Source organism: Piliocolobus tephrosceles, chromosome 1 (genome assembly GCF_002776525.5).
Source record: "Piliocolobus tephrosceles isolate RC106 chromosome 1, ASM277652v3, whole genome shotgun sequence".
In the NCBI taxonomy this organism is placed as follows: domain Eukaryota; kingdom Metazoa; phylum Chordata; class Mammalia; order Primates; family Cercopithecidae; genus Piliocolobus; species Piliocolobus tephrosceles.
Genome location: NC_045434.1, coordinates 31,569,626 through 31,587,258, shown reverse-complemented (window position 1 = coordinate 31,587,258; position 17,633 = coordinate 31,569,626). Strand labels below are relative to the sequence as shown.

At 40.3% G+C, this 17,633-nt stretch overlaps 1 protein-coding gene across 13 annotated transcripts in view; it reads right to left on the bottom strand.

Annotated features, from left to right (window-relative positions):
- The window catches only part of RABGAP1L (RAB GTPase activating protein 1 like), an 819,337-nt gene that overhangs the window by 35,710 nt on the left and 765,994 nt on the right, over positions 1-17,633 (bottom strand). For 9 of the 13 annotated variants that reach the window (XM_023207198.2, XM_023207196.2, XM_023207197.3 and 6 more), the window contains one exon: positions 3,135-3,227. In XM_023207198.2, coding sequence (XP_023062966.1) covers positions 3,135-3,227 — 93 coding nt within the window. Of the gene's footprint in view, positions 1-2,492; positions 2,795-3,134; positions 3,228-17,633 lie in introns of those variants that run through there. The other 4 variants (XM_023207199.1, XM_023207207.1, XM_023207206.2 and 1 more) reach the window with 3 other exon arrangements.

The window sequence follows — 17,633 nt, the reverse complement described above, 5'->3', positions numbered from 1 at the left end:
CGACGAGGTGGGCGCCTGTAGTCCCAGCTACTTGGGAGGTGGAGGCAGGAGAATGGCGTAAACCTGGGAGGCGGAGCTTGCAGTGAGCTGAGATCCGGCCACTGCACTCCAGCCCGGGCGACAGAGCCAGACTCCGTCTCAAAAATAAAAATAAAAATAAAAATAAATAAATAAATTTCCCACAACCTTCCTAACTCTCTTGTCATATGGCAAGCTAGGGTGTGGAAATGACTTTTCAAGCAATATAGATTCTAATGTTGAGGAGGGGTTGTCACTGAACTGGTGCAAGTTCTCACTCAATGCCCTTCAAGATGTCCCCAAGTCAGTCTTTAAGAGTTTACATTGGCCGGGCGCGGTGGCTCAAGCCTGTAATCCCAGCACTTTGGGAGGCCGAGACGGGTGGATCACGAGGTCAGAAGATCGAGACCATCCTGGCTAACACGGTGAAACCCCGTCTCTACTAAAAATACAAAAAATTAGCTGGGCGAGGTGGCGGGCGCCTGTGGTCCCAGCTATTCAGGAGGCTGAGCCAGGAGAATGGCGTGAACCGGAAGGCGGAGGTTGCAGTGAGCTGAGATCCGGCCACTGCACTCCAGCCCGGGCGACAGAGCAAGACTCCGTCTCAAAAAAAAAAAAAAAAAGAGTTTACATTAAGTGGGTTCCCAGTCCAAGATCTATGAATTATAAAGTGCTCATTCCCAGGACAGAGATCTTATTCTTCACAGGATTAAATTTAGAAGATGTAAAAGGTATTTTCTAACTTTGCTACTTTAATTAAGATAATTATAATATGGCTTCTTAAACTACATATTGATCATCTTAAAAACCAAATATGTTGATGGTTAGAAATTTATGTTGTTGACTGCCACCTTGAAGGTGTAATTATAATCTAAGAACTATAAATTTGCCAAGTGTATTACCAGGACAATTGCCTAGACATTATTAAAAGAGTATAGAGACATTAGATGAATGTACTGACAAGTTACCACAATAATCTAAAAGAAATAGCGATAGTGGGTATCAGATAAGTGCAAATAAGAAGCAACAATACTTGAACTTAAAAAGTAATACCTGCTTTCAAAACAGAAAGTTTAATCCTACTTTAATCTCTCAATAAAAACTATACACATTGATAATCTTACATGCTACAAGTAATTTAAAAATAATGTACATCTTACTATTAATGTATACATACCTGCTTTGGCACAAAAAATGATTTAAGACACAATAACAAGTTCAATTCCAGCCTGATTTTAAATGTACAAGTTTGGTCTTCCATTTCTCTCTTATTTTAAAGCATTCTTCACAGAATTTATTCACAACAATGGTAGTAATAAGAAAATCAGAATGATGTTAGCAAAAGGAGAGCTTCATTTTGGATGCTTAATAATAGTTTATAATTACTACCTTCCAGCCTTTCTAAAGCAGCATGCCATGTGATTTACATTAAAAGTTGGTTTTATTGAGGGGATGTTGGTGGTGAAAATTAGCTTCAAATGTTATCTGTAAACACCTTATCTGTTAATAATTACCTGCTATAGAAGTATGTGGGATTTTATCATCAGATCTTGAACCACTTCTATAAGCAAGTGGAGATTATTAGTTGGCAATACTTGAGAGAAATGAGAACAATCAATAAGGGACTAGAGGGGAAGACCCACATAAGTTGGCATTATTCTAGTAATAATTGCATAATTTGTAGTAGTAGGCTTCATAAAATAAACAGCCATTTATTGAATGCAACTATAAGCTGAGTCCTTAACATACAGCATCCCTCATCCTTGTAATAATCCACCAAGGAAGCAGATACACTATATCTTTTACAGAAAAGGAAGAGGTTCAATAACTAGTCCAAGATGCTGAATGGTGGCATAGGGATCAAAACCCTCAATATAGAGTCCAAATCCTGTGCTCTAAAAAAATGAGCAAGATTTGACTTCAGGTCTGTCTGACTACAAAATCTACATACTCCTACCACGTTCCTCTGTACACATCCCGTGTTATTCAATTCAGCAACAGAGATAAGATATTCTGTGTGACTATGCTGCCTATGTCCAGCTCTGACCACATAAAGATAACTCTAGTTACAAAAGTGGAAGTCATCCCAATGTGGGTGATTTAATTAATAATGTCACACAGTCCATTTATTGGCAGGACATTTTGGCACTGCTGCTTAGTGCTGAAGATACAGTATTCTTTTATCTTAGTGTACTGATGTGGAGGGAGAAGGAGCTATTATGTATCTGTATGAGTCTGAAAAATTAAAGCATGTTGAAGAGAGACAATATTTTACTTGGAAAAAAATAAGTTGGAAATAAGTGTTTCCCAACATTGCATCCTGGGAACAGTGTTGCTAATAACCACTGAAGAGATTCACAATTAACAAACATATTAAAATGAAATTCTTTTGATTCTGAAACTTCATACTATAAGTCAAATATCACTGTTGTTCAAAAATTCATCTGTGGAAATAAATGTTGCAACAAACACCATTACTGTGCTCAATATACCTTTGTGATTTTTATTTTTCCTTCCAAGTGAGTTGGTATTTTTAACATTTGCTACAGATAGAGACAAGTTTGAAACATCCTTGTGTCAGTCTTGGAACAGTTCACCTGCTACAAGTCTTTGTGGATATGACCATGCACAGCTAAAACAGTACTTTGCCACTTTTCCTTTTTGTTTCATTTTTGAAAGTAGAAAGCCACTTTCTTTTTCCCCTCTCTTTCTCTCAGCTTCTTATGAAGATTCCCAGTATAAATGCAACAGCTGGAGTTACCTACAAATATACAAACTGAAAGAAAAGAAATATTATGGTTGGCTATTTGGGAGTCTCCTGAAATGAAAACATACCTGGACAGTTAGCATGATCAGAGAGTGTCTAAATCAATCGAGGAGGAACAGAGGGAATTGAACTTGCCACAACTGCTGCTTTAAGTAAAAAAAAAAGAAAAAAAAAAGGTACTTTACTGGGAATGGTGGCTAGTGCTTGTAATCCTAGTTACTTGGGAGACTGAAGTGGGAGGATTGCTTGAGGCCAGGTGTTCAAGATCAGCCTGGGCAACACGGCAAGACTCAGTCTCATTTAAAATAAAAAAGAAGGTACGCTGATAGGTGCAACATATTTCTCATACCTTGTATCTATCCATTGGGTCTTCCTGTTGCAGCTGACTCTCTCGCATTGTCTGATATTCTTTCTCATATTTCTTCAGCTTCTTGGTTGGTACCTGCAGGGATTTGAGGAAAACCATGTTAGACAAGGGCGCCATTTATGAAAAAAAAATTCAGATGTGTTTGCTAAATTTCTGGCATTCTAAGGGAACATGCCCAACTCAAAGTTAGGAGAAAAATACAGACTCCAGAGTAGGGGTTGGCAAACTTTTCCTGTAAAGGTCCAGGCAGCATATATTTTAGGCCTTGTGGGTCATATAGTCTAGGCTGCAAAGATTCAACTCTGTCATTATTCCACAAAACCTGCCATGAGTGATACCTAAACAAATGAGTCTGGCTGTGTTCCAAGAAAACTTAATTTACAGAAACAGGCTACAGTTTGTCCACTTCTAAAATTGCTGATTTCACAAACTTCTCTTGTTAATGTATTTAATAGTGCTATTAATTTTAACTTTCTTAAGTATAATTCACTCATATCCTTCTATTATGTTTAAAATGAAAATTATTATGTTATACAAGTAAAAAATTTAGCTACAAGAAATATTCTAAAATGGCCCGGGCATGGTGGCTCATGTCTGTAATCCCAGCACTTTGGGAGGCTGAGGCAGGCGGATCACTCGAGGTCAGGAGTTTGAGACCAGACTGGCCAACATGGTAAAACCCCATCTCTACTAAAATTACAAAAATTAGTCAGGCATGGTAGTGGGCATCTGTAATCCCAGCTACTTTGGAGGCTGAGGCATGAGAATTGCTTGAACCTGGGAGGCTGAGGTTGTGATGAACCAAGATTGCACCCTTGCACTCCAGCCTGGGTGATAGAGCGAGACTCAGTCTCAAAAAAAAAAAAAAAAAAGAAAAAGAAAAATATTCTAAAATGGAGTTAGTATACTGAAAGGTTTTAGTGTTTGACAATGAAAACTCAAATATAGAATCATTGTGCTGTATGAGATAATAGAAAGTCATCTAAACAACTCATTTACTTCTTGCGAACATTATGTCATCGACAAAAGACAGTAGTTTACTCTTTTCTGAAAAAAGACTAGAATCCTATGGACTCTTCAAATTTTAAAAATAAACAAATAAGCACAGCATAGTATAAAAGCCCTCAATAAACAGATATTTAACCTCTCTTAGGGGACAGTGGTGCACATCTATAGTCCCAGCTACTTGGGAGGTTGAGATGGAAGAATTGCTAGAGTGGACAAGTTCCAGGCTGCACTGCACTATGACGGCCACTTACTCTAGCCTGGGCAACAGAATGAGACTCAGTCTTTTAAAACAAATAAACAAAAAAACTCCTAGCCTCAGTTTCTTCGTCTATAAAATAGCAGGTAAACAAAATTTCTACCTCATAATGGTGTCAGGAGAATTAAATGAGTTAACAGAGAGGTATCTAAAACAATGCCTGGTTCATGGACATTTTTAAATTTTTTAAAAAATAAGTATTCAATCAAAATTAAGGTATTAGAACTTATTCTGTTCCATAATACATATTAAATATACTTTTAGTCTTTCTTTGGACAAAGTTATAGAATTCCTTTACTTATTTATTTTATTTTAACTTTTGTAGAGGTGGGGTCTGGCTATGTTGCCGAGGCTGGTCTCAAACACCTGGGCTGACGTGATCCTCCTTCCTCAGCCTCCCAAAGCACTGGGATTACAGGCATGAGCCACTGTGCCTAGCCCATGATTCCTTCAAACATCAAAACCTTTCCTTAATGTTTTTGTTTGGTTTAAGATTACAAACATGCTATGTTGCAAACTTCTTGCAGATTCTGAGAAGGAAAGGATGATGTGTTGCCCTCAGTATCTGCCATAATACCTAGTGGTATTTGGCTCATACTAGGCCCTCAACAGATTGTTTCTTGTTGAGTTTAAAATATGGTATTTAGAAAACATATACATATGAGTGAGAGAGCAAAAGAGAATGGAAAGCACCTAGTATGAATATAAAATTATCTCACAATTTCCTTATTTTCATTAAAATGAGGACAGTATTAATTCTCTGGCATCTGGCCAAATAATTTGTTACATAAAAACAAAGACACCAGGTGTCATTCCCATCTTATTCTAATTACTTTGTTTTTGCTATCCAGGAACACTATGAAGTACTAGAATTATCAGCTTCCGACCACAATTGGGAATTTTCACAAACTCAGTCCAAACCTGATAGATGACACAAACCAGTCAACAACCACATTATGAGAATATTCATCTGGCTGATGGGAGAATGTCTCCCCAGCCAAACAATGAGTGAGGACATTTCCCAGGGTGAAACTGAATTGCAAAACCACTGCTGAATACTGTTAAAAGAAACACGAATCCTTTATGACTCCATCTCCAGAGACCTCTAACAAGTATACTGTGACCAACTAGAGTGCAATAGAAAGGAAAGCACCAGCTGCCAACTGTGTAGCCTCACAGATCATTAGATAAACAAGGGAAATATACACGATCATATGTTAACAAAACAACAATGACATTATTTTTCTTGGCTTTGATAGCAGTCTCAATTTCTTTCAGTTTTATTTTCTCTATATACTTTAATCATACACTGAGAAAACCAAAAATAGACTCTGAAGATGAAGTTGTAAATCACTAGCACTAAAATAGTCCTGGAGTTATAGAAAAAGGGGAAGCTTCAAGGTTTTAAGGAGTGACAAGGTGTCTCCAATGTTTCCCTAGGACCAGATGCAAGGGCCAAGGGGAGCAGCTAAAGGTATTGTTAGGAGACAGCCTACTCCTGGAGCCATTTTCCCACCAGATCAGAAGTATTTCAGTATTTTTACTGCAGGAATACCATACCACTGGACACCAGGCTGAGTATTAGTTCCATGTGGAAGGATTTTCTACATGGTTCTAAAATGGATCCACTCACCAGTGACTGAATTACATACTGGAAGCTTGTGCTTAGAGAATTCTGAAACCATATTTTTAAACTTCAAACTATTATCAATATTTTTTTTACATGTGAGAGAAAAAAATATTCTTTTAAAAAGATATTTTTATGTGTCCTTTTAAAAGTCACTTTTACCACTTATATTAAGAGGTTCATTTCAAAGCGAAATATTAAAAAAAAAAAAAAAGGCAATAACACTCTCAATAAGCTAATCCTTTCCCATCTGGCTGAGATTCTAGGATATTTGGCTTCATCTTGTTCAGGGAAACAGAGCAGGTTCCCAGAACAATATGTTGCTAGGAAACCTTCCAAGCTTATTTATCTTGTGCTGTGGGGTGATACTGAGCATCCACCTGTGTGACTGGCACAACATGAAAGGGAGGAAAAGGGTGGAGGAGGAAGAGACAGGAGAGCTGATATGAAACTCTTGTTATTTATGAGGTAATCAAAGAAAATAGATTTTCAGTTTTTAAAACCATATTTCAGGACAAACTTGATTTTATTTTAGGGAATACTGAATGGGATACAGAAGTTTGAAATTTTTCTTACTGGAGAAAGAAATTTAAAAATATCTTCAGGGCTGGGCGCAACGGCTCACGCCTGTAATCCCAGCACTTTGGGAGGCCGAGGTAGGCGAATCACCTGAGGTCAGAAGTTCGAGACCAGCCTGATCAACATGGTGAAACCCCATCTCTACTAAAAATACAAAATTAGCTGGGTGAGGTGGCGCATGCCTGTAATCCCAGCTACTCAGGAGGCTGAGGCAGGAGAATCGCTTGAACCCGGGAGGCGGAGGTTGCAGTGAGCTAACATTGCACCATTGCACTCCAGCCTGGGCAACAAGAGTAAAACTCTGTTTCAAAAGAAAAAAAAAAATCTCTTCAGTATGTACTTTTAATTAAAAGAATAAAAAGTCACTAAGAGTTATCAGAATTGAAACATCCTATAAGTAAGGGTGTACTTGAAGAATGTGCTAAGAACCACCACCAGTCCAGGTTGGGCATGGTGGCTCACACCTGCAATCCCAGCATTTTGGGAGGCCGAGGCAGGCGGATCACCAGGACAGGAGATTGAGACCATCCTGGCTAACATGGTGAAACCCTGTCTCTACTAAAAATACAACAACAACAAAAAAATTAGCTGGATGTGGTGGCGGGTGCCTGTAGGCCCAGCTACTTAGGAGGCTGAGGCAGGAGAATGGTGTGAACCGGGGAGGCAGAGCTTGCAGTGAGCCAAGATCGCGCCACTGCACTCTAGCTGGGGTGACAGAGCAAGACTCTGTCTCAAAAAAAAAAAAAAAAAAAGAATTGTGTTCACAGCCGCCGCCGCGCCGCTGTCGCTCTCTAACGCCAGCGCCGCCTTTCGCTCGCCAGCTCCAGCCGAAGGAGAAGGGGGGTAAGTAAGGAGGTCTCTGTACCATGGCTCGTACAAAGCAAACTGCCCGCAAATCGACCGGTGGTAAAGCACCCAGGAAGCAATGGCTACAAAAGCCGCTCGCAAGAGTGCGCCCTCTACTGGAGGGGTGAAGAAACCGCATCGCTACAGGCCTGGTACTGTGGCGCTCCGTGAAATTAGACGTTATCAGAAGTCCACTGAACTTCTGATTCGCAAACTTCCCTTCCAGCGTCTGGTGCGAGAAATTACTCAGGACTTTAAAACAGAGCTGCGCTTCCAGAGCGCAGCTATCGGTGCTTTGCAGGAGGCAAGTGAGGCCTATCTGGTTGGCCTTTTTGAAGACACCAACCTGTGTGCTATCCATGCCAAACGTGTAACAATTATGCCAAAAGACATCCAGCTAGCACGCCGCATACGTGGAGAACGTGCTTAAGAATCCACTATGATGGGAAACATTTCATTCTCAAAAAAAAAAAAAAAAAAAAAAATTCTCTTCTTCCTGTTATTGGTAGTTCTGAACGTTAGATATTTCTTTTCCATGGGGTCAGAAGGTACCTAAGTATATGATTGCGAGTGGAAAAATAGGGGACAGAAATCAGGTATTGGCAGTTTTTCCATTTTCATTTGTGTGTGAATTTTTAATATAAATGCAGAGGCGTAAAGCATTAATGCAAGTTAAAATGTTTCAGTGAACAAGTTTCAGCGGTTCAACTTTATAATAATTATAAATAAACCTGTTAAATTTTTCTGGACAATGCCAGCATTTGGATTTTTTTAAAACAAGTACATTTCTTACTGACGGCAACTAAATGGTGTTTGTAGCATTTTTATCATACAGTAGATTCCATCCATTCACTATACTTTTCTAACTGAGTTGTCCTACATGCAAGTACATGTTTTTAATGTTGTCTGTCTTCTGTGCTGTTCCTGTAAGTTTGCTATTAAAATACATTAAACTATAAAAAAAAAAAAAAAAAAAAAAAAAAAGAACCACCAGTCCTTTTAAATGTCTACCTAATGTTGAGGTCCTGTTCCACCAACTGTCCATGCTCTGTTCTTCCAGTATTTCCTAAGTTCAAGAAATGTTCTCAAAGAATATATAACTGTTTTATGTGTGCAACTAATGATGAGCATTCACTACTTTGAAATGGTATTAGTAACAGGCAAACAAACAAATAGAAAAAGAAAAAAAAAAAGGATATCCATTCATGGCAAGACAACCCCTAACAAGTATGATAGCAGTCATTTAAATAATCAACCAAGGCTTGACATTGCAGGCTTGACACTACATTTGGCAGCATTTACAGACAGAACCAGTGTTTTCACCTTTTAAATAGTTTATAATGTTTATATTTCACACTGTGCTTGGCCCTGACATTGAAATTCCTAACATAAATATCCATTTACAGAGAAAGAGTAAATTGGAGCTGGAGGAACCTTTGGAGACTACTTGTCTGGTACAATCCCTTCTTTGGGATGAAGAAACTGAATAAATGTGGCTTGAGTCTTGGACAGAGCCACCTGATTGCAGCAGAGCAAATGGGAGTCTGGGTGGATCCACTGCCTCTATGGCCTGCATTCTACTCCTTCCGGGTACTGGGCCACCTCTCAGGTGCAGGGTTTCCCAAACTTTAGTCATTCGGATACCACTTTCATTATTTTTGCCATACCCATACACGTTGTACTATGTTTTTTCTTTTTTTTTTTATTTCTTTTTTTTTTTTTTTTTTTTTTTGAGATGGAGTCTCACTCTCTTGCCCAGGTTGGAGTGCAGTGGTGCGATCTTGGCTCACTGCAACCTCTGACTCCCAGGTTCAAGTGATTTTCCTGCCTCAGCCTTCCGAGGAGCTGGGAGTACAGGCATGCACCACCACGCCTGGCTAATTTTTGTATTTTTAGTGGAGACAGAGTTTCACCATGTTGGTCAGGCTGGTCTTGAATTCCTGACCTCAGGTGATCCACCTGTCTCGGTCTCCCAAAGTGCTGGGATTACAGGCGTAAGCCACCATGCCCGGTTGTAGCCTATTTTTTCTTTAAGAGTCAGGGGTCTCACTATGTTGCCCAGGCTGGTCTCGGCCTTCTGCCCTCAAGTGATCTGCCTGCCTCAGCCTCCCAAAGTGCTGGGATTACAGGTGTGAGCCACCATACCCAACCAAAATCAACTAATTTTTTTATATACATTTATTTTCCAAGAAAACATTCCATTTGGAATCAACATAGACAACCTTGGTAGGCAGAAAATGGCCTCCCAGAGATGGCTGAATTCTAATCCCTAGAACTTGTGAATGTGTTACCTTACATGGTCAAATGAATTTTGCAGATGTGATTACGGTTAAGGACCTTAAGATGGGAAGGTTATTTTAGATTGTCTGAGTGGGCCTAGTGAAATCACGTGAGTCATTAAAAGAAGAGAACCTTTCGGGACTTCATTCAGATATCACTACTGCAGAGGGATCAAAGAAATCCTGTGTGGCTTTGAAGACACGGGGGGAGATCCATGAGTAAGGCAATGTAGGCAGCCTCTAGAAGCTTGGAAAAGGCAAGGAAATGGATTCTCCCAAAGAACCTCCAGAAGGGAAGGCAGCCTGGCCAACACCCTCATTCCCAGCCCAGTGAGACTCTTATCAGACTTGTACAAAACTATATACTAAAAGATTTATCTTCGTAGTTATTTGTTATGGAAACAATAGGAAACTAAAACAACATATTATAAATAACTACAATTAATTGAGCTACTAAATGTTTACAAACAAAACTCAGTTGAAAGTCTTTTTTTTTTTTTTTTTTTTTGAGACGGAGTCTCGCTCTGTCGCCCAGGCTGGAGTGCAGTGGCCGGATCTCAGCTCACTGCAAGCTCCGCCTCCCGGGTTCACGCCATTCTCCTGCCTCAGCCTCCCGAGTAGCTGGGACTACAGGCACCCACCACCTCGCCCGGCTAGTTTTTTGTATTTTTAGTAGAGACGGGGTTTCACCGTGTAGACCAGGATGGTCTCGATCTCCTGACCTCGTGATCCACCCGTCTCGGCCTCCCAAAGTGCTGGGATTACAGGCTTGAGCCACCGCGCCCGGCCAGTTGAAAGTCTTAACACTTTTGCTTAAGGCAATATAAGAACTCCCCTGCTCTTTATTTTACAACCAACTGCAAATTATGTCAATATAAAGTCAACTATAAACTATTAACCTTATGTTATAAATACCAGAAAATTGGGGCTAGGTGTGGTGACTCACGCCTGTGATCCCAGCACTTTGGGAGGCTGAGGCGGGCAGATCCCAAGGTCAGGAGATCGAGACCATGCGGCTAGCATGGTGAAACCCCGTCTCTACTAAAAATATAAAAAATTAGCTGGGCGTGGTGGTGGGTACCTGTAGTCCCAGCTGCTTGGGAGGCTGAGGCAGGAGAATGGCATGAACCCAGGAGGTAGAGCTTGCAGTGAGCCAAGATCACTCCACTGAACTCCAGCCTGGGCAACAGAGTGAGACTCCATTTCAAAAAAAAAAAATACATACATACATACATACCAGAATACCAAACTAGACAGCAAGCAAAAAAATGAAAACAACTCCACCCCAGCCCATTCACAGATTCACTCAGTGCCTTTCTGCTTTCTCCCTCAGATCACTAATGGCAACTGGTTGCACCAGTTGTACCCAGCTCCTGCCACGGATCTGTGTGTCTGCTGGGTCTGTCCCACAGACCCTGGCCGATGGATGAAATGAGTACTCAGACACAGGTATGCAGTGTAAGAGCAGCTAGGTGACTGCCTGGCTCTAGTCACCAGAAAGCAGCCCCCAGAAGCTGGAGCTACTTGCTTTTATTCAGTGCAGGCACAATGCCAAAAGCCTGGAGCAAAAACAACCTGTAGGTAATTAACATTTATTGTTCCCCTTTCAGGGAGAATGTCCCCACGGATAATCAAAGGTCAGTTCTTGGTCAACATAAGTAAAAAAGCTTAAGATCAATTCCCCTACACTCTCTTGTACTTACTCCTTGCCCAATGCCTCAGGGTTATAGAAGAGCTGCCTTCAGCTATTCTCCCCTGGGACTCTGCAGAACCTGCTGACCTTTCAGAAGGTTTGCATCCTTTCCCTATAATTTTTCCCCACCACTCTGACTGATCTCCCACAGTGTCCACTGATATTTTCTATTATGTTTCATTGTAATTCCACAATTAGTTCTCAGACCCTCTAAAATGATTTCATAATCAGCAGTTTGAAGGACACTGCACAAAATGAAATGGGCTTTTTCATCTATTCCCCCCATAATAATACTCAGAGGGTTATAGTTCTAAATCACTGGAGAAGCTTTATTAACTCTACTTATCACCAATACCCTCACCTGTCATTACAGATGAGAGCAGGTCCTTGTCAGCTGTTATCAGGAAATACAAAGAAAAGAGCTTAATGAGTTTGAGGCAAAGGGGAGTGGTAGGGGAATGGCGAGGGAGTGCTAAACAGTGACCTTCAATAACAGTAAAAGAGCACAATAATTACTCATTTGCCTTACTCTTTCTCAGTATTAGTCATGCTGGCCTCAGTTGGAGATATGGGAGGGGAAGACTGAAAAGAATACACCCAACTTTCTTCATTCTCCATGTTTTCTCTCTTCTTCTCATTTAAGGTGTTTATTTCATATTTGTATATATGACTCTTGTAGATTGAATATATATTAATTGTGTTGTATATCAAGAATTATTAGATGAATTTACCATAATAATCTTCATCTCACTAATCATATCAACCAGTGATATCACCCTATTTTGCATTTTTACTTTCATATCTGATTTTGAATACTTACTAATATTTGAATTTCACATGCATTAGTTATTTCTTTTTTTAATTCTTTTTTGCACGCCACTACGCCTAGCTAATTTTTGTATTTTTATTTGAGATGGAGTTTCTCCATGTTGTCCAGGCTCCTCTTGAATTCCTAACCTCAAGTGATCTGCCCTCCTCAGCCTCCCAAAGTGAGTTATTTCTAATAAAACTTATTTTGGCCAGGTGCGGTGGCTCACGCTCATAATCCCAGCCCTGTGGGAAGTCAAGATGGGTGGATCACTTGGAGTTCAGGAGTTTGAGACCAGCCTGGACAACACGGTGAAACCCTGTGTTTATAAAAAATGCAAAAATTAGCTGAGCATTGTGGTACATGCCTGTAGTCTCAGCTACTTGGGAGGCTGAGGTGGGAAGATCACCTGAGCCTGGGAGGCTGGGTTGCAGTGAGGTAAAATCATGACACTGCACTCCAGCCTAGGTGACAGAGTGAGACCCTGTCTCAAAACAAAACAAATAAAAACATTTTTGCTTACATATAAGATTTGGTTAAGTTTCCTGATTATCAAACTCAATCATCTTTTTTAAGAGACAGGGTCTTGTTCTGCTGCTCAGGCCGGAGTGCAGTGGCGCAATCACAGCACACTGCAGCCTCGAATTCCTGGACTCAGGTGATCCTCCCACCTTACCTTCCTGAGTAGCTGGGACTATGGGGCACATCACCATGCCTAGTGTTCTTTTTTATTCTTTCTTTTTTTTTTTTTTTTTTTTTTGTGGTAGAGCCAGGGTCTCCAAAATCCAAGGCTCAAGCAATCTTCCCACCTCAGCCTCCCAAAGTGCTGGGATTACAGGTGTGAGCCACCATGTCTGGCCCAAACAAGATCTTTGTACATTTAGGAGTTCAAGGTTTTTTTTTTGTTTGTTTGTTTGTTTTTGAGACGGAGTCTCGCTCTGCCACCCAGGCTGGAGTGCAATGGCCAGATCTCAGCTCACTGCAAGCCCCGCCTCCTGGGTTTACGCCATTCTCCTGCCTCAGCCTCCCGAGTAGCTGGGACTACAGGTGCCCACCACGTCGCCTGGCTAGTTTTTGTAGTTTTTTTTAGTAGAGACGGGGTTTCACCGTGTTAGCCAGGATGGTCTCGGAAGTTCAAGGGTTTTGTATATTTAGGAGCTGCAGTGCTTTTCAACACCACAGATCTTAAACTTCGGATCATAATTAACGGAATAATAGAACTCTTAAATAACAAATTTGAAACTCACTATAGTAACTTGAAAAGAACTTATAGACAGAAAAGACAGAAATAACAGAATACACATGTGAAGATTTTCCAAGTTGGTCTATGCTCTGTAATATATATGGCATAATCTTTGGCATATCCTGACTTTATGAAATAGTATATTAATTTTGTGAAAAGTTGTTTTTGCATTTAAGTGGAGAAAAGAACCTGGGCACTACCAGTGCTTCTCAAGATAAGATATTATTGGCATTTTGGGTGGAATAATTTTTGATGTAGACTGTGCTCTCCATTTCTGAGCCCATGGCATCCCTGGGCCCATTTATGATTTCACCTATTAAATGTCAGTAGCAGCTGCCTGTCACTGTGACAAACAGGATGCCTACACACCTTTCTAAACCAGGTGTGGATGTTGGGGGCTAGTAGATTTGAGGGGTACATGTTTGAGAAGATATGGGATTCATACTAAAAACCACTGAGCTAAACTATCAATAAAGACAAGAGGAGAGGCCTGGAACAGTGTGCAAGGTTTTTAGCACTGCAATGATATATTCAGGCATCCACTTCCCTCTGCTTTGTTCTTGGTTAGCAGTAATTGGCACTAAGTATGGAATTCCTTCATATCAAAAAATTTCCTAACAGTTTTCAGCCTATAATTTAGAAAAATCTGTATTTAATCCTGCCAGCAACTCCATGAGGGAAGTATTATTTGGATTTTACAAATAAGTTAAGGATAGGTAACTTGCCTAAGATCACACAGCTGGTGAATAGTCAGAAATGAAATCTAGTTGGCCTCCAGAACCTGCCCTCTTTAACTACTTTGCTCTACTGCCTAGCACCAGATGATTAAAGTAAACCTGCTCAAGAAGCTGACAGTCTAGACATAGTGCCAAATATGTGTCTAGTTATCATTTAGTTTCATAAGTGCAATAACAGATATTTATAAAAGGTACAAAGATGATCAAGGAGAAATTTGTGGGACAGAGGGTTAGAGAGGGAGAAGCACCTCAGTAAGGAGGATTTTCATGACGACCGGTTTATGCAAGCTTCCTTGCCCAGTTAAAACACAGAGCATTTCCCTTACTCAGTTTTAACATTGGGTCAGTCACTTGTAAGAGCTATCTTTCAGGGTCTGATGAATCTCCTTCTGTAATTCAGAAATGAAAGATACAAAAATATTAATTTATGGATGCAAATGCTGGTAAAGTACATCATTATGTTGTTCTTTTTTAAATGCTGATATGACCCAAGTTAACATTTTCTGAAGTGAAGATTCCTCGTGTTCAGTTCAGGTGCCTAGAAAATTAATAGGCCAAAGATACTAGCCATTATGTGCTGCTCTTGCTCACTTCAGACCATTTCTTAGGATGAATATAAATGATCTCATTTAATATATTAATCAATGGACAAAGAAAAAATAGATTTGTAATATAGTATCACTTTCCTTGGAAATTTGGGGGTTGCTGAGAGTTTCTAAGTCAAAGTCACAGTTATTTCTGAAAGGACTTCTCAAGATCTGGACATAAAGTGGATCAGTGGCAACCAAAATTCTAACAGTCAGTATGTAGTAGTATAAAAGACTCAGGAAGAGGCCGGGCGCGGTGGCTCAAGCCTGTAATCCCAGCACTCTGGGAGGCCGAGACGGGCGGATCATGAGGTCAGGAGATCGAGACCATCCTGGCTAACACGGTGAAACCCCGTCTCTACTAAAAATACAAAAAACTAGCCGGGCGAGGTGGCGGGCGCCTGTAGTCCCAGCTACTCCGGAGGCTGAGGCAGGAGAATGGCGTAAACCCGGGAGGCGGAGCTTGCAGTGAGCTGAGATCTGGCCACTGCACTCCAGCTCGGGCGACAGAGCAAGACTCCGTCTCAAAAAAAAAAAAAAAAAAAAAAAAAAAGACTCAGGAAGAAACAGATGAAAAGGAATCAGGAGACGGCATCCAACAAGAGGAGGGACACATCCTACAGGCTTCCCTTAATCCTCTTCATAGTGGTCAGCAAAAGAAGTCACTTTGAATTCTTTTAAGCTTTTGGCACTAGGAGGAGAGGGAACATATTAAATAACAATATTTTGCCCCATGTGCTTGGGTGTTGGGGGGAACCTTCAGAGAATCTAAGAGCCTGTAAATGATTATTAGCTGTATTCTAATACTTAAGGAGGAGCATAATGGTTTAAGGGGGTGGGGACAAAGGACATACTTATCTCTTGCAACTCTAACATAATTTCCAAGGCTTATTATAGACATCAAATTCCTAGGCATTCTCCTCCTGAATTCATACTAACATACAATCTATGGTGATGTACTTGCTTTAATCTCATCTGACATGTCTAGCTTTCCCAATTACTCAAGCCTAGTGGTGTGCAGACTTGTGACAGGTTCCTGGACCTTTATTCATGAATAATTACATGACATGAGCCACTTTCCAGTGTTTGTGGCTTACTCCAGAATGTAACATGCTCACTAAAGTATCTTTGAGAGCTTCTGAAATACTGATTTGTACTTTATTTGCCACATTCTCGTATAAGCTGTGGTCCCAATGCTGTAGCAATTTTGGGAGACTTGCATTTTACAGAATCTGCTTACCTGTTCATTTTTAATTCCTCATCTTCAGGCCTGTAAATCTAATCTTGTATAATATTTTTGTGGAACTCCTTGGCACTTCTGCTTTAGAGATTTCCTATCAATAAATAATATCTGGAGGTAGAGGAATTTCTGTACTATGTGCTGACAACTCCTAAATTTATAATTTTTAGCCCAGAACTTCTAAGCTTAGCCTACATATCCAGTTGTGAACTTCCTATCATCATTTGGATGATTCACATTCAAGACATTTAAACCTGGACTAATACCCCACCTTCTACCCACAATTTGTTCTTCTCCCACTGTTCATCTTACATCCAGAAGCTCAAGCCAGAAACCCACAAGTCACCATTGTCTTCTCCCCCAGCCAATGCTCAGGCAATCCATCACTAGATTCCATACCGTATGCCTCCAAAATATCTATCTTGTTTTTCTTCGGAACTTCACTGGCAATGCCCAATTCAGGCCATAATCACCTTTCATCAGAACTAGTGCCATAAATTCCGAAGTGGACTCCCCATGTTCATAGTTGCTGTACTAAATGTTTTTGCCATTGGGCAGCCAAAGTAATTTTTTTCCAGGATGCAAATCTAACATCATTTTCCTTCCTAACATTTTCCAATTGCTTCCTATTACACTTAGGATAGAGAAATACTTGGCTCTGCTAGTCCTATAGAATCTAGTCTCTATCTACCTCCCCTTCATTCTCTACGCTTATATTTTGCAAAAGTGTGGTTTGTCCATCTCAGAAAGTACATAAAACTATCCAAATAGGTACAGAAAGCAAAAGGTGATTATGAGAATTTCATGCTGTTTTTAGAACATGAAAACAGTCAGGAAGGACTATTTTTATTTCATCTTTTAAAAATATTCATGCTTATTTTATTGTAGTACAGGTAGATAATTTATTTAAAAATGAATGTACATGTATTGGTGGTATGGGCTCACATGACTTTCATTCACAAGGATCACAATCAAGAGTTTAAAGACAGTCTCTGCTCCAGCCACACAGGAGTTCTTTTAGTACCTTTAACTGCATCATGCCTTCCCCTGCCTCAGGCTTCTGCTGGGATGGATCTAGCACATTCACCCTAAAATTCTGATTCAGAAGGTCTGAGGTGTGATCAGGCACCTCTATCTTTTTAAAAAATCTTAATGTTAATATTTGTGGATACATAGTAATTTTATATACATATGGGGTACATATATATGGGGTGTGTATATATATATATGTGGGGTGTATATATATATATACATATATGGGGTACAGGAGATAGTTTGAAACTGGCATGTAATGTGTAATAATCGCATCAGGTAAAATGGGGTAGCCATCCCCTCAAGCATTTATCCTTTGTGTTACAAAGAATCCAGTTACACTCTTATTATTATTTTTTTTTTGGAGGCAGGGTCTTGCTCTGTGGCCTCAACCGAAGTGCTGTAGCGCAGTCACCGCTCACTGCAGCCTCAACCTCCTGGGCTTAAGTGATCTTCCCACCTCTTAGCCTATAGCTGGGACTACGGGCACCCACCACCATACCTGGCCAATTTTTTGTATTTTTTGTAAAGACAGGGTCTCGCTAT